We start from the raw sequence: 26150 nt of genomic DNA, 5'->3' as shown, positions 1-26150 counted from the left end.
TTAAGTGTTTTCGATGTTCCTTTTTTGTTATTTTTTACTAACATTGGGGAGTCATCGTCAGAGATCTCCATATTTGGAGACCCCCCCTCTGACATTCTACAATTTGTACTTATAATCTAATGTATTTAAAAATAATAATTAAAAAAAATAAAATAGAAAAAAAAGAATTAAATATATTAATTTTTATTCACCCAATTGTACACCAGTGCAGATAAACTGGCAACCGATGCTTGCTTCTCAATCGGTTGATCGCGCTCGGCACAATTGAATGTGTGTCGCACACTACCACACACAGTCGCCGGTGGTCGTTGAATCGCACTGTATGCGAATGAGTTGTAGGTGCGACGAGGATGGCGGCTCCTCCTCAATCGGATGATCACGCGCAAAGAATAGCTGCGATTATGAGTCGGCCAACGGCACTTCACCACACTATCCACGGTATGCGCAATCACACTGGTATTGGTGTGTACACGCGCGATATAATGCCAGCAATGGCGATGATACAGCAGAAACCAATCACTTTTCCAGCTCTGCTGAAATGATTTCCCGGTTTGTACACTGTCCAATGTTCCGCGGTGACAACCACGCGCGACGTGAGAAAAATAAAATCCCAAACGAAAGAAGGAGAAAAAAACACTTGTCCGGTTTTGTAGCTAACGAGACCAATCGAATATCCGGAGTCGCAACAATCACGTCTGGCTACCACAAACTTTAGACATGGAATGAACCAGCTTTCATTTGATCACAATAACGTTCCTGTAGGACCTTTTAATATTGAGATTTTGTTTGAATGAAAATTTTAGCCCACACAATCTTAGAAAAACCAGAAAGAAATCGTTTTTTTCCATTTCTTCCCTACACACATCAACATAAAAAAAATTGTTCGTAAAATATTTCAAAATTTTAGAGTTTAAACTTTTAAATTATGTACATCCAATCTTTTTGCGTTCATTCTATGTACAAAAAAAATGTATTTAATTATTATCTAGCTGACCCGGCAAATTTCGTCTCGCCCAAAAATTGTTTTCTTACGTGTTCTTACTATGAGCAAGTTTATGGGTCTAATCGCAGAACTGCTCATTGATTGATCTTCTTATCGACCCCCTTGAATTACCCTTTTACTATAAAATTCCTGGTATTTCTACCAAAACTCATCATTGTAATATCAGATTATTTTCAGACACAATTCTTGTTCAAGATTATTCAACCACTTGCAAATAACATGTTTCTTCGTTACATGGAATATACTTTACCAATACTTTACTCCCAACCGACGAGAAAACAGCTTGAATTGAATCTACAACAGATTTTCAAAACTGTTTTTATTCAGACTTTTTCAATGAGCACACCATCGAACAAATTCTCAAACTCATCGAACGATCTGTCGGAGCACACGTGAACCCAGTGTGAAATCCTCCCGGAACGGATACTCCCGATGATGGCTGTAATATTTCAGTGGCACTGCTCGCTCTCCGGTGTCAAACCTCCCCAACAGAGCTATTTCTTCGGCCGTCAACTCGAAGTCGAAGATATCTATATTCTCCAGCGTCTCGGCTCGATTTGATGGCTTCGGAATGGGCGTCGTTCCGATGTCAATCTGTGGACAGAGAAAACGGATTGATAACACGTGGCTTAATGAATAGTAATTCAAGGAATTTTCTACAAACACTCACCAGGTACCGGAGCACTATCTGTGCATTACTCTTGCCATACTTGGCCCCGATAGCTGCCACTCTGGCATCTGTAAGTACACCGGCTGTCACATGACATGAGGAATCGCACCTGTTAGCACGGCCCATGGGACTGAATGCTGTCACCGTAATATCGAGGCCACGACAGAACTCGATTAATGGCCGCTGGGTAAACCCAGGATTGCATTCGACCTGGTTCGTTACCGGCTTGATGGAAGCAACCGACAAGAGCCGCTCCAGCTGGGGCTGGTTGAAGTTCGACAAACCGATGCTGCGCACCCTTCCACTGCACACCAATTGCTCCATGGCTTTCCAGGTGTCGCAATAGTCCACGTCGGAGCACACAATCTTCCCACTATTGTCGTACGAAATGAGATCCTGCTGTTCGTAGCCTCGAAAGCCCAATGCCATTGGCATGTGCATCAGGTACAAATCGACATAGTCAAGTTGCAAGCGCGCCAACGACCGACCGAAGGCCTGACTAACGTGTTCCGGTTTGTGGAAGGTGTTCCAAAGCTGAAAACAAACACGTCAATACATGACTTGTGCCACAATCAACGTCTCCACACAAGCACACCTTTGTTGTTATGAATAAATCCTCCCTCCTGACGAAACCCTCATCAATCTTATCCTTCACCGCCCGGCCCACCTCGCACTCGTTGCCGTACTGATGGGCGGTATCGATGTGACGGTATCCAATGTCAATTGCTTCCTTGATGGATCTGACGCCTTGCTCGCCACTTGTCTGCCACACAGAGATGGACGGAGTAGAAGAAGAAAAAAAAACCAGGATAACATGAATCCATATTAACAAAGCGATAAATTCAAGGCTTATAGAATCTCACCAAATACGTTCCTAACCCAATCAGGGGGATCTCGAATCCGTTGAAGAATTTCACCCGTGGCACCCGGGCCCACATCTCTCTCCTGTTTCCTGTTCAATTCCCTTCTCAATGTAGCTAATCTGATCCGGGCTGAGTCCCCGGTCCGCACGGAAGTGTGTGGCACTATGTGTCCCTGAGGGCCGCCAGACAAGGACTAGGACCGCCGCCACCAAGCAAAGTGCCAAAATAAGCCTCCATTCAACCGACAGTAGAGTGGACTCTTATCAACTGTCTGCTTGCCATCGTTCCATTCATTCGCAGATACGCGATGCACTGGAAGAAGTAAACAGCACTCTTTGGGCCAAAGTGGAATTTACCAATCGCGCTGAAATTTTCCGTTGTTGTTTGGTTTGTTTTGATTTCAAAAAATTTCGATTGGCATTTTTCTGACCTGATGCGGATGACGCCAAAATTCGTTTTTATTCTCTCAGTGTCGGATTACCTTTTCGTGAGCCACTATCAGTGTAAATATTGAACTAGAAATGGTTTAGGTTTTACTGGTTTGAGTAGTTTGATCGATTATACTCGTCATTCGAAACTCTTGTAGAGGGTCTTATCGGAACTTAAATTCGTTGAAGAGTGAACGAGAATTGGGTAATGGGGAAGCGTTGCGATATTTACAATATGATTGGCTCACTGTTGAGATTTCTGTTTAAGCGTTTGTTCAGTTTAAATATATAAACTCGAAGCGTCATTCACGTCATTTCATCGTAAATTTTAGGTATTCATTCCTACTTACGGAGAACAGCATAGTGTAAACAAGCAACATCTACATAAATATTTATGTTCAAGAATCTTCTTTTAGGGGGTCTTCGTAGCCACTTGGTTACGCGTTTGCTTACTAAGCGATCGATCGTGAGTTCAAACTCAGGGCCCTCAATTGACCATCTTTGTGTTGTTATAGAATAACTACGTCCACGCAACCATCATCAGCTATGGAGATCGATCCACGGTGGAACAAAGATCGATTCATCCATACAACTGCTCTGCTCTGCAAGAAACATCGGGCTGCTGTTCTATAAATAACCCAACAATGATCAATATCAACTGTCTCCGCTGTCCGGTCTGCTGAACAATGGAAGAACAGATAGAATACCCTTACGCCGAAATGGCTACTAGAGTGTAATTAACCATAATGTAATGGAACAGAAAACCTAACGCCTAAATGGCTACTATTTCTACTGTGTAATTTACAATTTATAGAAACATAAACATATGTACATGTACACGATAAAAACCCGGCTCTGTTACAGATAAAATGCTAATGAGCCTGATAAATAAATAAAATGGGATAAAAAAAAAGAATCTTCTTTTTTAAAAAAATGTATAACCAACCAACTTCTTAGCCGTATAATGATTGAAACAAATCCAAATACTTACAATACCTCTTCAATTGTCTAATAACTCTTATTTTCTTAGACTGAACTTATTTTAAAAAAGTAGAAGGAACTGAGCCTAGGGGCACGGACGGATGATTGACGTAGGTCTATGATTGTTCAGAACAGTTAATCTTTTTAATTGTAATCCTTTTTGACGTAGGACTACGTCTAACCGGAAGATATAGGGGGTGAAATGAAAATCTAGGCACTGAACAAGTAGGAAAAAATGCAAGATTTGGAACGCTTATAACTCGAGCATTTCTCAACAGATCGCAAAGGTTTTTGCATCAATTGATAGGAAATATATCTACGCATCTATCATAACGAATAACATTTCATTTTTCTTGAGATAAATAATTGAATAATTGTGAAATATCAAGCATTGTCCAAATGCACTATGTGCCCATTTTTGATTGGTCCATTTTGTGCTCCTCAAATCGTACCGACCAAAACGGGCAACCAGAGCAGCAGCGAAATAGAATGAAACACGATCGGAAAAGAAAAAGAAAAAAAAATGAACTAAACATTGGTCGCAGTCTCACACATGCGTAATTCTCGAGCCAGCCAGTCAGCTTAAAAATCCCCGCTCCGCTGCCGTAACGATCATTCTTTGTGTGGACACCGACTGGACAACATCGTTGCTGGACGAGCTGGACGGCGAGGGATCGAGTGCCTTTCTCAAGGCAAGAGGGTGGAGGTGGTAGCGCTGGAGTAGAGTAGAGTAGAGTTTTCAAAGGGCCTTTCTCAAGGCTAGAGACGAATGAACTGAAGAAGTTTAAAGTCTCTATAATACAATACCTTCCTTCCTTCCTTCCTTCCGTAACGATCATTCTCAACGAAACCGTACACCACATCGTTTCGCATCACATCACATCAACACACCAACACAAGCAGCCATGTCAGGACATGACAAAGTAGGAAAAGTGAAGGGAAAAGCAAAATCCCGCTCGAACCGTGTTGGCCTGCGATTCCCCAAATACTAATACGAATAGGTGAATTCGCCAATTGCTCCGCAAGGGTAGCTAGGCCGAGCGCGTTAGTATCAGTGCACCAGTCCACCTAGCCGGCGTTATAAAGTTTCGGCCACCGAAGTGATCGAGTTGGCTGGCAAAGCTGCTCGCGACGATAAGAAAACCCGCATTCAGAACAGAACACATTCGGTTCGGTGGACATCAAGACAACAGGCAGTTGCAGCGAGTGGCGAGTGGCAAACGCAATCGCAAAACGACAGCAGGTAGCAGAAGAAAAAAGTTTGTTCTTTATACAATCTGCTTTGGTGGCAAAACCAAAACAAGGCGGCATCGAGGGCGTTCGAAATGGTTTTTGACGTAGGACTACGTCTTTCATTTGTATACCGGGGTGTAAAATCAAAGTTTCGAAAACGAAAGCGTTACGCCGGAGACCGAGATTTTGAGCGTTAATAGATCCTAAACAACTGAACGAAATGGTATGATAAACACTTCATTCGAAAGATAAAATGTCTACGCGTTCTATACTTGTTACTTTCTGATCCAAAAACTTGTTTCAATAGTCTTAAATTTGCTTTCAAAACAGGCTATTGAAATCACCAATAGGTATATAAGCGAGCGCCGCTCGGAAATCCACTCAGTTCTAATTGAACAGCGATTGGACCATGTTGTCGCTGTTGTGGTGAAGCTCTTCATTTATCATGAAAGCGCGGATGAACGGTGTCACCAAGAGCCTGTTTGTGCACCTTAGGCCAGAAGGGAATCCATCAGGAGGAGAGTGATGCCACAAACGGTTCCCCGGGAAGATCTCGAAGCAGCCGCTACACACACACACACACATACACGCGCGGAATTCTTTCCGTTTGGATGCCATTCAGCATCGAGAAAGATCCGGAAAATAATCTGCCAGTTCCTCTGGGAATTTAAAAATACATTCATGTGAAAGAGTTTATTTGAATGTTTTCTATCCATGTAACACTGTGACCAAATATGTTTCAATCAAGTGCTATTAACAGATGGTTATCGAGTTAGCATAAACCACTGGTGGGCTTGCAGTATCGAGGAAAATGTGGAAATATCCAATCGTTACTGAAAATAATCTGTCAGTTCCTCTGGGAATTTGAATTTACATTCATGTGAAAGAGTTTATTTTAATGTTTTCTATCCATGTAACACTGTGACCAAATACATTTGGTTTTGTGATTTTTCATTAACAGGATAGCTTCTGAAGATTATTCTTCCCAACAGTAGGATATTTCCGTATCCAATATTGTATGCGCCCGCAATCGATTATTGCTCAGTCGCCGAAAGTTCGGAGCTCAGAGAGTTCATTCCCCTCTAGTTTGCCTTCCAAATTGCCATCGTAAACCACGCCTTCTATCGATTCAATCACGCACAAAAAGCATACTTAAGCGATATTCTGGTGGTGAGACGCATTCATTTTTCTTGAGGACATCGACAAGGCAACATCGTTGTTGAGGATGCTGGATGGCGAAGGATCTAGATCTGCCCTGAAACGCAAGCAGTTTGTTTGAAACTGTGAGGGAGCACAGAGAGGCCGATCCTTCAGGAGAAGAGAAGATGACCATCGAAGCAGCCGCTGCAGACATACATACACGCACGGAATTCTTTCCGTTTGGATGCCGTTCAGCATCGAGAAAGATCCGGAAAATAATCTGCCGGTTCTTCTAGGAATTTAAAAATACATTCATGTGAAAGAGTTTATTTGAATGTTTTCTATCCATGTAACACTGTGACCAAATATTTTTCAATCAAGTGCTATTAACAGATGGTTATCGAGTTAGCATTAACCACTGGTGGGCTTCCAGTATCGAGGAAAATGTGGAAATATCTAATCGTTACTGAAAATAATCTGCCAGTTCCTCTGGGAATTTAAAAATACATTCATGTGAAAGAGTTTATTTGAATGTTTTCTATCCATGTAACACTGTGACCAAATACATTTGGTTTTGTGATTTTTCAATCAATCGCAATTAACAGGATAGCTTCTGAAGATTATTCTTCCCCATCAGTAGGATATTTCCGTATCCAATATTGGATGCATAAAACCTTGTGCCTCCAACGTAACGCTCTCGTTTTCGAAGTTCTCCAAATATTCATTCATTCAGAATGAATTCAGATTCAACTTCAAACAAATGATCTCTAAATCAACGATAGTCCTACGTCACCCTTGCGGTTATACCATAGATATAACCCACTTCCTTTTTTTTAAAACCACGAGTACTAAGTTTTCTAAATTGGAACCATTCCATAAAACACGGCGCTTATCAGGGCCATTAAACCTTTCAAAAAAGAGTTTACGAAATACAGTTCAATGCATTCTAAAATAATATCCAAAATAATAATAAAACACAAATTGATTTTTTTATAATTTGTTTGCCAGGATATGATGAGTATGTGAATTTGGCAGTTGTTCTGAGCTTATTGATGGTTGGGGACTTTCCCGATTATTCAATTTTCATCAATTCTTAAATTGCTTCTTGATTGAAAGTACAGTAATTTATATTTAGCTCGACATTGAGCTAATTGGATGGATCTGTAATGCGACATTTTTGTCGCAACATAGAGTTCGGGGTCCAAATTATGACCCCACATTGAAAGTCGACACTGTACCACTGTCATCGGAAATGTTCAATTACAGGTTTAAATCGCCTCAAATGCGACACGGAGTGTTTCTCCGGCACGTCGCATTAAATGTAATTTACTGAACAACATGTCACAAGCTGGATGGGAAGAAATTTCCAACTGTGAAAGATGGGGATTTCGAGTGATTAAACAGTAAACTAATCCATTTTTCAGGTAGATAGGTAGGTATTCACGTAGGAGAAGAAAATAAAACAATATATTTAAAATATATATTTAACAAAAGCTGTCCCCTTTGTATAGTCCTACGTCACTCCGGTTATGTCCCCGACATTACCCACCCGTCTTTTTTGTTCCGAAATCTGTTAGTTTAACTCTTTTGAAACTCTAAATAGTAGCCCTGAAAAGGGCCGTTTGTTATATGTACTCATAACCATCAAACGGTTTTTAAGGAACAAAAAAAGAAAATTAGCTTCTGGCAGGAAATTAAACTGTCTAACTGAAAATGCATTCGTCTTCGTGAAGTCGAGGCCGCCGGGTGTATTTTCTCCCGTCTGGTGATACCGTTACCTTGTGATACTGTTGTGATACCGTTACTTTCGCTGCTGGTGAAATAATTGTTTCACCCAAACGGGATTTTTGGACAGCAATAGTGTGAAGCAAACAAAGCGGAAGAAAGAAGACCTGCATCGCGGGCGCTGTGTGCTGGCGTGTTTATCGCCATATCATCGTCATCGAAATCATCATCGCGCTGTGGAGCCATACACCGTTGCAGCTGTGCTGTACGATCGACACGCGGTTCGCTGGGAACCGTTCTAATTCAACCGCACGGGTGTGCGATATAAGTATATTTTTTATTAGATTAAGGTTTTTAGTTTAAGAAATAATCAGAAAAAAAGATTGAGAAATCACTGAAAAACCGTACATCTGCCACTTTATATGGCAGAATGCGGAGAACCCGTTGACATGGAGATTGAATCCACTGTCTATCCCTCCACATCTACGGGAGGTGGGAAGTCGCTTGAACGCGTTCCCCCTTCAGAAGAAGTCTTTTCGGGGGAGGAATTAACCCACCTAAACAAGCCCCCCTCAAGAAAATTTGCAAACCTCTCCTCTTCACCCCCTCAATCTCCTGCTCCCGTTCCTCCTCTCGCTCCCGTTCTCGCTCTCCCTCTCGCTTCCACTCCCATTCTCGCTCCCCCTCACGCTCCCGCTCCCGCTGAACTCCCGATCACGCCACCCAACCCTGCTGTTTCCGCTTCCGCTCAACAATCGACCCCACTTCCCTCTCCTGTTGTGTCTCCACCCCGTGTCAAGGTTTATCCAGAAAATGCAACTGGAACTGGCCCATGGGTTGTTTTCTTCCGACCTAAACCTAAAGGAAAATCTCTGAATGTCATTCAGATCATGAAAGATTTGACAAAAAATTATTCCTCCGTGGTCGAAATTTCCAAGGTTCGCCCGAACAAACTGCGTGTTGTCGTGGCTGATCGGAAGCAAGCTAACGAGATTGTTGTCGACAAGCGGTTCATTTTAGAATATCGCGCATACGTGCCCTGCCATAACGTAGAAATTGCGGGAGTGATTACAGAAACGGGTCTGATGTAAATTTATTAAAAAAGGAAATGGAAAGTTCAAGAAGCTCCCCTCGATGGAAGTCGAGATCTTGAACTGTCGCCAATTAGGCAAAGTCTCCCAGGAAGGAGGAGAAACTAAATTCACGCCGTCCGACTCGTTTCGAGTAACTTTTGCTGGTTCCGCTCTCCCTGACTACGTTATGGTGGACAAATTGAGACTGCCGGTGCGACTCTTTGTGCCAAAGCCCATGACTTGCAACAAATGCAAGTCAGTTGGTCACACTTCAGATTATTGTGCCAACAAGGAGCGCTGTGCAACTTGCGGAGAGCAACATGTGGGGGAATCCTGCAGTGCGACTGAGCATAAATGTCCATATTGCGGGGGATCCCCACACGCGCTCTCAGCTTGTGAAACTTATAAGAGTCGCTGGGAGAAACAGAAGCGCTCTTTAAAGGAACGCTCGAAGCGCACATTTGCGGAAATTTTAAAGGGCGCTTCTCCACTGACTCAACAACAACAACAACCAATCTCAACACACAATACTTTTTCCTCGTTGCCAGTTGATGAAATAGAAGCGGACACAGCTAGCGGGGACACACCGTTTATTTCCAAAGGGAATCCCCGGCGCAAGAATGTGACCACTCCCAAAGTTCAAGAACAAGTCCCCCCGGTGATACCCCCTGTTAGCTTGCCTAAAAAATCGAGTGCCGCGGACAAGCAAAATCAGGTTCCTCCTGGCTTCCGTGGGATTAGTTCACCTTCGAACGACCCAGCACTCGAGGGGACATCAAAAACCCCAACTGTCCCTATTTTTTCGTCCAGTTCAACTTCCCAATCGGGATTTATAAAGTTGTCTGACCTTCTGGATCAAATCTTCAAGTGTTTTAATGTTTCCGACTCCATCAGAACCATTGTCATATCAACGCTTCCAGTATTAAAGACAATTTTGCAACAATTGATGCAAACATGGCCCCTCCTTGCAATGATTATCTCTCTTGATGTCTAATTTAAATAGAGAGGTCGGAGATATCACTGTTTTACAGTGGAATTGTCGTAGTCTCATCCCTAAATTGGATACATTCAAATTTTTAATTCATAAATTCAATTGTGATGTTTTTGCTCTGTCCGAAACTTGGCTTTCTTCGCGAGATGATCTCTCTTTCCATGATTTCAATATTATACGCTTGGACCGTGATGACAGATACGGAGGGGTGCTATTGGGGATCAATAAGTGCCACTCATTTTTTCGAATTGACCTTCCACCTATTGGAGGGATTGAAGCTGTTGCTTGTCATGCAAACATCAGAGGAAAAGACCTCTGTATTGTCAGCTTGTATTGGCCTCCGAGAGCTGCGGTTAGCCGCAAGCAACTTGTTGACATGTGCTCACTTCTTCCTGAGCCACGATTGATCTTGGGAGACTTCAACTCTCACGGAACTGCCTGGGGGGAACAGTACGACGACTATCGTTCATCGTTGATATATGACCTTTGTAACAGCTTCAATATGACCGTTTTGAATACTGGGGAAACAACACGTGTTCCTAAACCTCCTGCTAACCCAAGTGCTCTTGACCTCTCGCTTTGCTCGAATTCACTATCGTTAGATTGCAAGTGGAATGTAATCCAGGACCCCAACGGTAGTGATCACTTGCCAATCAAAATTTCCATCACCATTGGGTCGAATTCTTCTGAATCTATAAACATGGCATATGACCTCACAAGACACATTGACTGGAAAAAGTATGCGGACGCGATTGCTCTAGCCATCAATTCCAGAGATGGTTTACCTCCATTGGAGGAGTATAACTTCCTTTCTCGTTTGATCTATGACAGCGCAGTTCGCGCTCAAACGAAACCCATTCCAGGTTCCACCATTTCCCGAAGGCCTCCCAATCTATGGTGGGATAGCCAATGTTCCAAGCTTTATATAGAAAAATCGAATGCATTTAAAGCTTTTCGGAAATGTGGAACTCCTGAAAATTTTCAAACGTATTGAGCCCTTGAGAATCAGTTCAAAAATTTGATCAAAGGGAAAAAACGTGCTTATTGGCGAAATTTCGTGGGAGGTTTGTCACGAGAAACGTCAATGAAAAAATTATGGAAAGTGGCTCGAAACATGAGAAATCGCTCTTCAACGAATGAAAGCGAAGAATATTCACATCGATGGATTTTTAATTTTGCACGAAAGGTTTGTCCCGATTCCGCTCCAGTGCAAAGAATTATTCGAGATATACCACAAGATAGGTGCGATCTTGATTCCGAGTTTTCGATGGTAGAATTCTCTCTTGCTCTCCTTTCATGTAACAATTCTGCTCCGGGATCGGATCGAATTAAGTTCAACTTGTTGAAAAACCTCCCTGATGTGGCGAAACATCGCTTGTTGAATTTATTCAATCGGTTACTGGAACATAATATTGTTCCAGATGATTGGAGACAAGTAAGAGTTATAGCTATTCAAAAACCCGGAAGGCCCGCGTCCGACTTCAATTCGTACCGCCCAATAGCAATGCTGTCTTGTATACGGAAATTGTTGGAGAAAATGATCTTGTTTCGCCTTGATCGATGGGTTGAAACGAATGGCCTACTCTCAGATACACAATATGGGTTCCGCAGGGGCAAGGGGACAAATGATTGTCTTGCGTTGCTTTCTTCAGAAATTCAAATGGCTTACGCCGAAAAAAAACAAATGGCTTCAGTATTCTTGGACATAAAGGGGGCCTTCGATTCTGTTTCAATAGAGGTTTTGTCGGACAAATTACACTCTCGGGGTCTGCCGCCTCTATTGAATAATATGTTATATAACTTGCTTTGTGAGAAACATTTGAATATTTCTCACGGGGATTCGACAGTAAGTCGGGTCTCCTACATGGGACTCCCCCAGGGCTCATGTTTAAGCCCCCTTTTGTACAACTTCTATGTAAGCGACATCGACAATTGCCTTACACAAAATTGCAGCCTAAGACAACTTGCAGATGATGGAGTGGTGTCTGTCGTAGGATCAAACGAATCCGACCTGCAAGGACCCTTACAAGATACTTTGAACAATTTTTCAAGCAAAACCAAAGCTTCAACTTTTGGGTAAACCGATCACTCATGCTATGTCATTCAAATATCTTGGGGTCTGGTTCGACTCCAAATGTACTTGGGGGGCCCATATTAGGTATCTGAGTAAAAAATGTCAACAAAGAATAAACTTTCTCCGTACAATTACCGGCACCTGGTGGGGAGCCCATCCCGAAGATCTTATAATGTTGTATCGAACAACTATTCTCTCAGTGATGGAGTATGGCAGTTTCTGTTTTCAATCATCTGCCAAAACACACCTCATTAAACTCGAGCGAATTCAGTATCTTTGTCTCCGTATTGCGTTGGGATGTATGCCCTCAACGCATACCATGAGCCTCGAGGTTTTGGCAGGCGTACTCCCACTAAAAGATCGCTTCAATTTATTATCTCTTCGGTTATTCATCCGGTGTAAGGTTATGAACCCATTGGTGATCGGAAATTTTGAGCAGCTGATCGAGCTAAATTTTCACTCCGGATTCATGAGTTCATATCATGAATTCATCTCCATGCAGGTTGATCCTTCTTCGTATATTCCCAACCGTGTTTGTTTTCCTGACTACATCAATTCCTCTGTGCATTTTGATCTATCCATGAAGCAGGATATCCATGGAATTCCAGATTATCATCGATCGGGGATCGTTCCTACGATTTTCGAAGCAAAGTATGGGCGTGTCAATTGTGATAATATGTACTTTACTGATGGGTCCTCTATGAATGAGTCCACAGGATTTGGAGTGTTCAACGTATTTTTTAGCACCTCACACAGTCTTCAGTATCCTTGCTCAGTGTATATTGCTGAATTGGCAGCAATACACTGGGCGCTGGACAGCGTCGCCTCACGACCTGTTGAACACTATTACATTGTAACGGATAGTCTGAGCTCTGTCGAAGCTATCCGTTCAGTGAGGCCGGAAAAGCACTCGCCGTACTTCCTTGAGAGAATACGAGAAATTTTGAGTGCTTTATCCAGACGCTGTTATGTCATTACCTTTGTCTGGGTCCCAATTGGCAAAGGTAGGTGCAATTGAAGGCGAAATTTATCAGCGTCAAATCGCCTTCAATGAATTTTATTCTTTAGTTCGTAAAAATACCATCGTTAACTGGCAACGCAAATGGAACGAAGATGAATTGGGCCGGTGGCTCCACTCAATTATCCCTAAGGTTAGCCTCAATCCGTGGTTCAAAGGTCTGGACTTGAGTCGGGACTTTATTCGCACCTTCTCCCGACTCATGTCCAATCACTGTTCGTTAGACGCGCTGCTTTTTCGTTTTAATCTTGCCGACAGCAATCTCTGCGGTTGTGGCCAAGGTTACCACGACATCGAACACGTTGTTTGGTCGTGCGAGTTGTATCTTGTCGCCAGATCGAATTTAGAAAACTCCCTTCGGGCTGGAGGAAAGCAGTCCAATGTGCCGGTGAGAGATGTGTTGGCTCGGTTAGACCTTGATTACATGTCCCAAATATATGTTTTCCTTAAAGCTATCGATCTTCGAGTGTGATTGTTCATACATCCTTTTCCCCTCCTTTTCGTCCTTCGCGAGCTATCGGTTCCCTTCCTACTAACATTAGAATAAGTTAAATTGTAAACACATATTAAATGTAAGGATAGTTTTAAGAATTGAGTGTGAATGAGAATGTGAATGTGAATGTGAATGTGAGTGCGAGTGTAAACACACATCTCCTTACATCCCATCCTTTTCCTAATGAAAATGTGTCACCCTTCTAAACTCGAGTCGACCGCGAGTAATCGGTTTCCTATTTCATTAACCATAGAATTAAGGAAACAACATGTTGATATATGCTAGTTGAAATATAGTTAAGAGTTTGGCTCCATTAAACTTATGTAACTGAGCCTGTAAAAATAATCGGATTAATAATAACTGAATTAATGAATATCAGTGGCACACATAAAAGGAAGAAATGGTAGATGAAGTATATTTGGATAGGTAACCAAAAACACTCGCAAGACGCGGCTTAAGCTCACTCATCACTGGTCCAGAACCATTCTGTGGAATTTCTGAATATGTGTTGAAGAGTGAGCTGAAGAATTGGGAAGACCGGGAAGTGACGGCCAACTGTATGGCTGTACAACTTAACCAGTAAAAAAGTAGAAGGGTCTGAGCCTAAGGGCACGGACGGAAGTTTGACGTAGGACTGTAATTGTTCAGAACACTTGGTTATTTTAAATGTAATTCTTTTCATTGTTCAAAAATCTGTTAGTTTAACTTTTTTGAAACTCTAAATAGTAGCCCTGAGAAGGACCGTTCGTTGTTTGTAGTCATAACCTTCAAACGGCTTATAACGAACAAAGAAAGACAATAAGCTTCTGGCAGGTTGTTCAACTGTCTAATTGAAAATGATTAATGAATATCAGTGGGACACATAAAAGTTTGGAATGGTAGATGAAGTATATGTGAATAATAAATTATATCGTCATTTTTTTTTTATCTTCGCTTATTTTTCGTCGGCCTATTTCCGCCACTTTAGTGCCAATCACCGACATCAGGGAGGCGACTCCACCTGTTCCTACCTATCAGACTCAACAACTCATGAGCCGGGCCAACTTCTTTTACTTCCGCTCCGAAGAAAGACGTAACCAGAGATTTTTCGCCTCAGAAAATCCCAACGACGCCAGCTGGGATTGAACCCAGGCCGATCGGAATATATCGTCATTGATAACATTGAATATGAAATTTATGGGGAAGAAACGAAAAAAACAAGTTGAAAATACTCACGATTTCGTGATATTTTGAGGTGAAATACACATGAAATCATGAAGTTGCTTTATTTTTAATGGATAGCTATGGTATTGTGATTTCTTTCCATTGTCTCATTCTTATTATTGGGCATCGAAAGCAGTAGCTTTTTCTGTGAAATAATGTTCGTTTGCCGACTATCACAATCATGTCATATTGGTTCTACTGCTCAATCTATCATAGAAGGAATTGAATCATTGAGAATTATGAATATGAGTCATGAAGAATATTAATATCTCAATAAATCTTCGCATGATAATCGCTGCCTCCTCCTAATTAATGAACGATCACTATATGGGTGACACTTTCCTCGTAGCTTTGATGAAATCTCGCATGAAGTTTGAGTGATGCATGAAATCTTGCATCTGATTACTTTAACACCTTGATAATTTGTTAGATAGAACGAATCATTACACACAAGTTTGTGTTTCATACAACATTCATGGGAGCGAAGTTGGAAGAAAGAATGCATAATACATGATTTACTTTCGCATCCGCTAGCAAAACATACCTCTTTTATTTGATAAATTGTTCACTTGTTTTACCGTTTCCACTGTTGATGTCTCAGGCGGAAAAAATTGTGGATAAATTTGCCGTCTAATGGTATATATTATAACATACATCGTAAGAACGATTCTGCGTAATATGCATTTGAAAACTCCTAATAAACTCTTAATTATCACGCCGAGCATCAAAATTACTCAACAATTGCTCAGTCTTAAGAAGAAAGACTTTAGCACATTCACTGGTCTTATAACAGGACACTGTCCGAGTAAATACCATCCCAAAAACATGTGTTTAGTGCAAGATGATATTTGTCGCGTTTGTAATGCCGAAAGCGAAACCTCGGAACATTAGCTCTGCAATTACGGAGCACTAGCAAGACGCAGACTTCAACACCTTAATAAGGCTATTCTGGAGCCCAAGGACGGTTGGTCTGTGTCGCCGATCAGGATTATGAATTTCATCAGACTGATTATTCCTGATTGGCACCTATCTCGCTATTGCTTTCAGTCTACTTCATCATCAATAAGCAGTAGATAAGCTTGAAGCGTAGTAGAAAAAATTGGGAATACCACAATAGTTCAAAATAATAGACGCAGTGGTTCATACCCAACAAGCAAAAAAACAAAAAAAATATATCGTCATTGATTACATCGAATGTTGAGTTTATGGGGAAGAAACAAAAAACATGTTGAAAATACTTACAATTTCTTGATATTTTGAGGTAAAATGCACATGAAATCATGAAGTTGCTTTATTTTTAATGGATAGCCATGGGATTGTGATTTCTTTCCATTGTCTTATTCTTATTATTAGTCTTATTCTAAGCCTTCGGGAGCAATAGCTTTTTCGGTGAAATAATGTTCGTTTGCAGAATATCACGATCAAGTCGTATTGGTTCTACTGATCAAGGAATTAAGCCATTGAGAATTAATTATGAATATGAGTCATGAAGATTACTAATATTTCATTTCGTTTCATTTTTGTGATGCGATGTAATGCCGATCTCAATAAGTCATCGGATGATAATCGCTGCCATCCTCCTAGTATTGATATCATTTTTCGCTGTACAATAACCCGCGTTGCCGCACCCCGGAAAACACTCGCTTAAGATGTTCGTCACCCCGTCATATACAGAAGTCATTCGCTAACTGGACCATCTTCAACTGAACTTATCTATAACAGGACGTACGTTAACTGAACTACAAAGCAGTTATGTATCAATAATAAATGTTATCTTCAAGTTGAAGTATTGCTTTTGCTGTTTTGCTGTCCAGTTAGCAAGTAAAATTTGACAATATTGTATTGATTTTTAGGCCCAATCAACGAACGGTCAATATATGGGTGACACTTTCCTCGTTGCTTTGATGAAATCCTGCATGAAATTTGAGTAATGCTTGAAATCTTGTATACATTGTATACATTCGACAAAGGGCTTGCTGATTTGATTGATAGAACGAATTATTGCACACAATTTCGTGTTGCATACAAGTTGAAAGAAAGAACGAATTATTGCACACAATTTCGTGTTGCATACAAGTTGAAAGAAGAATGCATAACACATGATTTACCTTCGCATCCGCTCGCAAAACATACCTCTTTTATTTGCTAAATTGCTCACTAGTTTTATTACTTCCACTGTTAATGTCCCAGGCGAAAAAAATGCTGGATAAATTTGTCGTTTAATGGTATATATTATAACATATATCGTAAGAACGATTCTGCGTAATATGTATTTGAAAACTCTTGATAAACGATACATTTTTCGTAGAGTGACCCCCCTATATATATATAGATCAAAGACGTAGTCCTACGTAAAAACAGAGTATATGTGTTTCAAAGCAAAGGTTAACTCCATCAAAACCAATAATCACAATCGAACGAACACAATCACTTAAGCCGGGTTCAGACGGTGCGAGTAAGCATACGAGTCGGTCTAGTCAGTTACTGCAGTGCAGCTACTCACACCGTGTGAACACATCATGCCAGTTATTGTCATGTGTGATCCGGCGTGCGAGCTACTTCAAAGTTTTTTGAATTTACTCGCACTTGCATGCTTCACAACGTCAAAAACAGAATTTAGCGTTCGAATCAGTGATGCCAAATGTAATGAAATGTCTCTATTTTTAAGATATTTGAAAATATGTGAAGATATTTATAGACTTGAAAATTATTGGAAAAACAAATAAAACCCTCATAGTTTCTAAACGAAATAATTGTTATTTCGTTTTGCACGCTGGCGGGGCACGCTTTCTTTTTGAGATAGTTTTCTTGAGAATCTCTAATATAGAATCATTATCAGATCACAACTTACAAAAAAAAGTATTGTTCTAAGAAACAGAATACATATTCGATTTAAAAAAGTACATTTTCATTCATTATTAAAATTTTTGAAGCGTATTTATTGCACCTGCAAATCGACTATCATTTTCATTTCACAAAATAAATAAAATTAAAAAAAAAAATCTTTTAGACTACCATTTATAACATCACATCCTTTCGGAATTATCTGAGCTATGGATGTTTTCGAGATTCTAAAAAATATCGACAACAATCCCAACGATATTCCAAAACAAAGGCACATCAATGTCATTTCTAATTTAACTCTTGCAGGTACAGCATCCCTCATGACTGTATCTTGGCGTTGTATTCGTGGAGCAATTAAATCCAACAGTTTTTTCACTTGTTCAGGTGTTATTATCAACACTGCTCTGTAATCACGGGGATCCTCATCGTAGAGTTCCTTCAATATTGTATTTGTTGCTCCTTTTCTTTGCATCTAATTCCTGGCCCGAATCCTTTTCTCTTTCTGCTTTTTCGGATAGTACCTTCAGTTCAAAGAAATTCAGCACAAAGTATGTATTTTTAAACACGATCAGCGTTTGTTTTGCTATAAAATTGTGTGATGATACATTCAACTGAAAACCTAAGATGAAAACTGCCAATAAAGAAGTCGATTTTGGACCAATCATTTGACAAATTCGGACCTGATTGCTGTTTCTGACTATTTGATGGACATTTGAAAAGTCGCCTGGCATCCCTGGTAAACCCGTGCCGTAGTATCTAGTTTCTCGCCAGCAGCTCACACTGTGTGAACGGACAAGGCGAGTCAACCAATTGTCAAGCGAGTCCACCGGGTCAGTAGCTGCTCATTGTCAAGTCAGCTACTAGCAACGTATAAATGGGCCTTTACGCACGCTTAACTATTACTACTATCCGTAAGAAGCAATGGGGGCAAAACGGACATGTGAAGAAGAACTTGAATTGTATCTTTGGAAACTCATATTTTCCAAAACTTAAAAGCAGTTTCTTACAGTTCAATATAATGGTTTTCGAAATAATTGGCCAAATGTTTTGTACAAATGTGTTTTTCCATGTTTTTACTGAAATTAAAATAAACCGAAAAGTAGAACATTTTTATCGATGCGGGTATAATAGACTTGTAGTGGCGGATAAGTACAGCTTAATAATATACGAAGCGTAGAATTTATCGCTCGCGAGAGGAATAATTTCGCTCTCTCTCAGTATTTGTCCAGTAGCTGAAATAGAACAAAAAAAGAAAGCGATATAAAAAAGAGTTGAATATTCTCTTCACTTTCACTTACGAATGAATTAACTTTTCCGTACATACCTAAGATCGCTTCCCTGTCAACTCACAAACCAAAATATAACCATCAGCGAATTCAATTTTGCAATTAAACCACTCGAAATGCTTGATATCGAAGCCGCAAAAATTACATCCACACGCGGAATCATGTTTGATTTTCGGTTTTTGTTTCCCTATTCCACTTTTGTCATAGGATGGTTTATAGAATAACATGTAGAAGGGGTTCCCATCAACAGAAATTTGATATTCATAATGCAACTATACAAATCAACCACCTGTCCATTATACCCCCACTGGCCGTCTTACCCGCGGTTCCACTTTAGATTATCCGCACCCACGAAATGTAACAGTATTTACATATTTGTTCACTATGCTGGCAAGAGTTCAAAAAGAGGACGACACACTGGAAAACATGACGGGAACATGCAATGGAAAATGTTTCCAATTGAGTTATTCACCCGAATGGACACATGGTGTCAGCCTTTCAAAGAGGATACATGCAAACAGTGTCCGTAATGTAATTCATATTTAAAACGTGTTAATGCAGCCCAGTCCCCAAAATGTAATTGGATTGCAGTGCTTTCATGGTGTTGTGCATATTTATGTTGGATTGTTTGAATAAACCTTCAAACAGAAGAGCTGTCACTCGCTGTGGTCGAATGATACACACAGTGACGAAAGGAAATATATGGAACCCAGTGTTTACCCATTCGTTCATTTTCGTCATATCCAAGTGAACATTTGGTCGGGGTGAAAAGGAAATCGTTCAGAATTCGCTAGACTGAGATATAATTCTAATGAAATTTGGACTGTTTTCTGGTATTTTTGTTTCAACCACGATAGAACAGTTACTTAAAAGTTGCAAACCAATTCAAGATGTCATTGTTTTTGATCTTGTGTTGTCAATAAACTGAATTCTGGAAAAAGGTTATGAGAGACATTCGTCTGCGTTTAGTTTTCTGAACAAATGCTTCATCTGATGAAGGATATAAATCAGTGTGGAAATGAAAGTATTGTTATCGAAAATTGCGTTACAAAAATATCATTTTCAATTAAATTGCTGTTGACGATGTACAAAAGAATAGTATGCCTTTCCGGTAATCGATTTTAGATGTTTCAACATCATTGTTTGTAGCTCCTGTATTCATCAATATTCTGGTATAGGCTAAATCATCATTATATAATACTTGTAGAATAAATTAAGTTATTCGTCCCTAAGGTATGCTGAATGTGATTGGAGAAAAAAAAACCTCGAAATGTGGTTCTAGGAATTGTCCATCAATTTCAATACTTTATAACGATTATGAACAGAATGAAGAATTCGCCACGTAAATTTTCATTCTGTTCATAATTGTAGTGATACAAACTTTTCATATTAGTTTATAACGCATACCCATTCCAGCGTGACGTGACAACGCTTTGACTCACTAAAAACAGGTTTTTTTTCTCGTTTTCATGTATAAATCACACGATTTCCAAATAGTAAACGATCTTAAAGTAAAATAGAGAAAATTTCCTACAAGAATCTTCAGTTGGAGAATATTTTACAGTTCAATTCGCTTGTTGCCAGCCCAATACTTTTGTGACGTGACAACACCTGTCTATTTGCGGTTTCCGACTTTTGAACATTAATGTTGTATTTTCAGTTCCGTTTCAAAACATACAAATAAACTTTGTTCTAGGATGTGCCAACAAAAGGTGAACGGTGATTCCTGTATATTCAGTTTTTCAACAAAACTCGTGAGAACTTTGCAAAAATCGGCATGCATTTTGTGACGCGACAACGCGCTCTGTGCGAAAAAACAGTCTCCACGAAGCGTTGTCACGTCACACAACCAATAAGTTGTATTAATTGAGAATTTCACCGTGTTGTGGCAAGCTATATACTATTTTTTATGTTTCTATTACTCCGAATACTTCTCACTTTCCTCTTCCCTTTCTAACATTTTACTACTTAAATTGGGACTTTCTCTATTAGGCAGCAGACTACTCAACTCTAGGTTCGAATAACTAATGATTTATTGTTCTCATTTCATATCAGCGAGACCCATAGAGAACGCTCGGGCATCGATGTGGAGGGTCGATGCCATTGCTGACACAGCGTGTCAATTGCGCGTGGATGTTTAATTTACCAGTCGGCGCAATTTGACACCATGATAAAATAATCAACCGTAGCAACAATGTTGCATCGGTTGGCGACTTACAGTGTCGCTCAAAAGTGTTCACCACACCTTCCCCCTTTCGGAAGAAGAATGTAGCATAGCAAATTATTCGTGATTTGAATTTTAGTTGAGGTTCTCTAGGAATTTCGCTGATGATAATACAAAGGTTTACATTTTTGTTCTTATACACCTAAAATATATTGACCATGATTATTTCGAAAAATTTAAAATTTATTATTTATATTTCGTAGAGAATATTTGTCCCTGAATGGATTTGAATAAATGAATGACCTTTCCTTCCCTCTTTCAAAAGTAAATTTTAAATTTTCTCATTTATAGTTTTATAATTCTATTTTTATGTACTTTCATTTGTTTTCCCTGTGCCAAATCTTCCACATCACAGTTGCATCCTTCTACTTTTACTATTTTAAAGGGACCTATATAGAATGGGTCCAATTTTTTGCGATTTTCGTTAGTAATATATATTAAATCTCCTACAGATACATTGATTGGATTCAGATTTACATTCAAATTTTCAGTTCTTAATCTTTTTTGTTCAATTAATTTGTTTCGAGCTTCTGAATGACTTTTTTGTAACTTAAATTTCATTTCATTGTAGTACTGATCAAGGTTATAGATTGGTTCTATTTTTGTATTAAAGAGGTCTTGAGGTAAATTTGGTTTTCGTGCAAAAACTAACTCAAATGGTGCATATTGTGTGTCCGTATGTGGGGTTGTATTATATACAAAAGCGTAAAAGTTAATCCAGTCATCCCAGTCGTTATGATGTTCATTGGAGAACGATCTCAGATACTCATTAAGGCATCTATGATTTCTCTCCAAAGCACCGATAGACTGAGGATGATATGCGGTTGAAAATGTTTGTTTGAAATTTAATATTTTACCGATCTGACAAAGTATTTCATTGCAATATTCAGTACCTCTGTCCGATCTTAGTTCTAAAAAGTTTCCGTATGTCAAAATAAAGTTTTCCACTAATGCACGAGCAATGGTATTAGCTTCCTTATTTTGAATTGGTATTAGAACTATAAATTTTGTGAGATCGCACTGCAATGTAATACAATAACGATTATTTTTTCCTGATTTAGGCAATGGCCCGACAGTATCTATCGAAATAACATCAAATGCTCTTACTGGAGTAGTTGTAACAATTGATGCTTCTTTCGTTTTTTTCGTTATTTTGTTCGTTTTACAAAACTCACAGGCCTTTATGAATTTTGCTATAGAACTCTTCATTCCATGCCAGGCATATAGATCACGTAGTTTTAGGTAAAGTCTATGTTGACCTATGTGACCACCGATAGAACTGTTATGAAAATCATGTAAGATTTTCTCGATTTCCTCTCTATTTTGTATATATCTTGGAGGTCTGTATAGAAAAAATTCAAAATTTTTCGTTTGTTTAGTGGCAATTTCTTTGAATTTTTCCACTGTTATTAATGAAAACATTGTATCATTTAATGGTATAGCTATCCTTTTTTCATTTATATTCATCATAATTCCATTTAGCTCTGAAAGAGCAGACTCTAGTGTCTGACTTCCATTTAGTAAGCATTCTTTATTTATCTCAATTGTAACAAATGTTTTCTTTAAGTTTGCGCTTTTTATTTTTATGTGTATGACGTCGTCTTTTATTTCGGTTAATATCTTTTTCATAACCCTAATTGGTTGTAAATTTTCGATTTCACGCACAAGAAGTTGATCAGGCTTCTCGACTTGTATAATCGGTTTGTTTTGTTTTGCTGTTTCATTTTTCCTACTCATGGACCTTGTGTTTACCACGAGCATTGTTTTGTTTTTCAGGTCGTCAGATGACACGATTCTTGAGAGTGCATCTGCGCCTACATTGTCTTTTCCTTTGATATGTACTATGTCAAAATCGTAATCCTCGAGATCAAGACGCATTTGTGTTAACTTTTTGGTAGGTTCCTTCATTCCAAAAAGAAAGACAAGGGGTCGATTCTTGGAAGTGGAAATCTGTCGGCTAAAATTTTCTTGTTTAGCTGTCTGAAATCCACGACCATCCTCCATTTTTTATCATCAGTGTTCGATTTTCTGGGCACCAATAAAATTGGTGAGTTATAAGCCGATACTGAATGTTCGATTATTTTGTTTTCCAGTAATTTATTCACTTGACCTTCAATTTCGGAATTTTGTGCGTGTATACTCCTATAATTTGGAATATATACGGGCACATTGTCCGACAATTCGATGTTTTGAGTGTAGAAGTTATTTGTGGTCAAATAATCTTCTCCCAACGCAAAAATGTCATTATATTCTTCTATCAATGTCTCAAAATGTTTACTAGCGTATGTTGGTATTTCAGTAAAGTCAATTTTTTGTTTTATTTCATCCGATCTCTGTTTAATTTCGGTATTTTTATTTATATTAGCTATAATGAAATCATTCAATGGTTTAACTATGGGTTTAAAATTAAGAATAAGAACTGGTTTATCCGTAGTATTAATAAATTTAACATATGTCGTTTTCGGAGATACTAAAGTGTTCCCACAAAAAATTCCGTTCTGAATTTCCTGTGCACACACTAAAGCATCGTCTTCAAGTTTTAAATTTGGGATACGGCGAATAACTTCGCATCTTTCCGGAAGCAGTATTCCTTCATTAAGATTATCTTCAATTGGAATATTAACTTCTATATTATTAAACGTAAAATTTAAAATCCAATATTCATAGTTAATGCTACACTTATATTGTGATAAAAAATCTCTTCCCAATATTCCTTCAGTGCATATTGGGAAATCGTTATTGACCAATTGAAATCTATGATTCAATTTTAATACCTTCTGAAATTTCAATGTAGTAATCGTTGAAGCTACAGTTTCCAATTTTTCACCGGATATACCAGAAATTATACATTTATTAGTTCTATCTACTATTTGATTATTAACTACCTTACCTATTTTGAAAATTGAAATGTCAGCCCCTGAGTCAATCATGAAAGTACACGTTGAATTGGCCATTTCAACGTATGCCTTCACAAAATTTGATGCAGTTGCATTTATTGTGAAAAGCTTCGGGGTTGACCTAAAAAATTTTGCTGTGGTGGTTGTTGCTGCTGCTGAAATTGGAATGGAGGTTGTTGGCACTGGTTCCAATTTTGCACATTCTGCGCATTTTGTGGTACTGGTGCCATACCATTTCCAGTTTCTGCAGTTGCGTAAAATATGCGTGGTTGCATGAATCCACGTCCATATCCTCTTTGCGATCCCCTACCACGTTGATTTTGAAAATTTCTTTGATTGTCGTATTGCTGGAAATTTCCTCTGCCGCGACGATTGAAAAAACCGCCACGGTTACTGAAATTATTTTGAGCATAAAAATTTCTATTCCCACGGTTTTGATTTCTACCGCGTCCCCGTTGTAAATGGCCACGACGGGTATACATTATTTGCGAGTTTTGATTCGCAGATGATGCTCCCTCGTTTTCAATCACCTTTTCTATCGCATCAGTTAAGGACGAAAATTGTCCCGCTTTTAGCAAGAGCTTGGTTTCACTGGACCTAACTCCGGTGCAAAGTGCTTTTACTCCCTGTTTAACAGCCATTTTGCAGGCCGTTTCAGTGGGAATATTTTCCGATATGTATGCTTTTTCCAACAGGAACACTAAGTTTTCGACTTCGTTGGTAAATTTATTGATATCACCAATCTGCTTCGTTTCTTGTAGTTTTGCTACAAAAACATCAGGAGATTTTTTCATTCCACAACATGTCTTAAGCTTATTTATTATTTCTTCAGTGTTTTGTGGTCTGTCTCCGACAGCTGCTCGAGCTTTCCCGGTTAGTCGAGTTTTAATAAATCTGATTACCGTCTCTTTCGCTGCTGATTTTTGTGCAGCTGTTGCATCAGCGAATTCCGATTCCACGCTGTCTGCAAACAGCGCAACAGAATCAATAAATTGATTCAACCCTTCCGGGTTTCCCTCATAGGTTTGGACGATAGCTGTTCCCAGCTTAATGTCCACCTTCGGGGTAGCCATTTTATTTTTCTTAAACAATTGGTTAAATGCTATTATTATTTTTACTAACGTCGTAAATTTTAATAACTGTTTTGCGGAATCAAGTTTGGAATTAATCAATACTTGAATACCGCCGAATAAATCTCTGGCCTCTAACACAATTTCCCTCTGCTCGTGATGTTCATAATCATCGAGCAGATATAAAATTGTGTTATAGACCTGTCTGGCATATTCTCTTTTGGCGAGTAAAGTATTCCTCAGGTATTTTCTGTTAGGACTCTTTTTTAGATTTATGTATATAGTTTTCAATTCGTTTAACAAACTTCGTTCCTCACTTTTCAATTTCTTCAGCATTGGCGAGGTGGAAAAATTTGGCACTTATTTAAGAAAATGAAACAAATGAAGGTACTTACATTGAATTCTTCATTTAATTTATCTTTTTCACTGATATGTGTTAATTAATCTATAATTCATATATAAGTGTTCATTGCACCACCGTCGCTCCGTTTCGCCGATGTTCATGTAGTAAAATTCTAGCAGCGTATGGAATGCGGCTCTCTGCGATTCATTCAAAAGATTGTTGCGAAGATATTCCAAGCATTTGTCACTCCGTTTCGCCGATGTTCACACGGGGCCGTCCCGCCTGTCGCCTGCTTCGTGGTTCTCGTATCCGTTTCGATTAGTGGCTTCAAGTCGGATTCTTTACAGCCGTTGTGCACTGAGTGGATATTTTCGGAACCCAGTGCTGGTGATGAAGGACAGACATAGTGGTGTAATTTGGTGCACGGGCGCGTTCTCGCGGCTTCGTCGGCAGACTGTATGCTGCTGGAAGACTGCTTCCACTTCCATATACAATTCAGGAGCACTGGCGCCCCACAGTTCATTAGGCAGCTCTTTCCCCTGCTCGCCACTCAGGACATTGTTCACTTAACACTTCAACATTAAAGAGGGA

At 39.5% G+C, this 26150-nt stretch overlaps 2 protein-coding genes across 12 annotated transcripts in view; one reads left to right on the top strand and one right to left on the bottom strand.

Moving 5' to 3' along the window:
- Positions 1-26150, top strand: part of LOC129777510 (histone-lysine N-methyltransferase 2D) — a 578056-nt gene that overhangs the window by 484881 nt on the left and 67025 nt on the right. The window lies entirely within an intron of this gene.
- On the bottom strand, positions 1292-2797 carry LOC129777515 (1,5-anhydro-D-fructose reductase-like). Its single transcript, XM_055783823.1, has 4 exons — positions 2537-2797; positions 2269-2436; positions 1674-2207; positions 1292-1597 (listed from the first exon to the last, which is right to left on the bottom strand). The coding sequence occupies exons 1-4, from the start codon at positions 2609-2611 to the stop codon at positions 1370-1372; spliced, it is 1005 nt and encodes a 334-aa protein (XP_055639798.1). The 5' UTR covers positions 2612-2797; the 3' UTR covers positions 1292-1369.

Source organism: Toxorhynchites rutilus, chromosome 3 (assembly GCF_029784135.1).
Source record: "Toxorhynchites rutilus septentrionalis strain SRP chromosome 3, ASM2978413v1, whole genome shotgun sequence".
NCBI classification, from domain to species: domain Eukaryota; kingdom Metazoa; phylum Arthropoda; class Insecta; order Diptera; family Culicidae; genus Toxorhynchites; species Toxorhynchites rutilus.
The sequence above is the reverse complement of the archived record's forward strand: the minus strand, read 5'-3'. Positions and strand labels throughout refer to the sequence as shown.

Excerpts from the sequence above, each read along its gene's own strand:
- LOC129777515 (XM_055783823.1), bottom strand. The coding sequence starts at position 2,611 with ATGTGGGCCCGGGTGCCACGGGTGAAATTCTTCAACGGATTCGAGATC. Across the intron at positions 2,208-2,268 it reads ATTTATTCATAACAACAAAG|CTTTGGAACACCTTCCACAA; the intron begins GTGTGCTTGTGT and ends GTTTGTTTTCAG. Across the intron at positions 1,598-1,673 it reads AGATAGTGCTCCGGTACCTG|ATTGACATCGGAACGACGCC; the intron begins GTGAGTGTTTGT and ends CTCTGTCCACAG.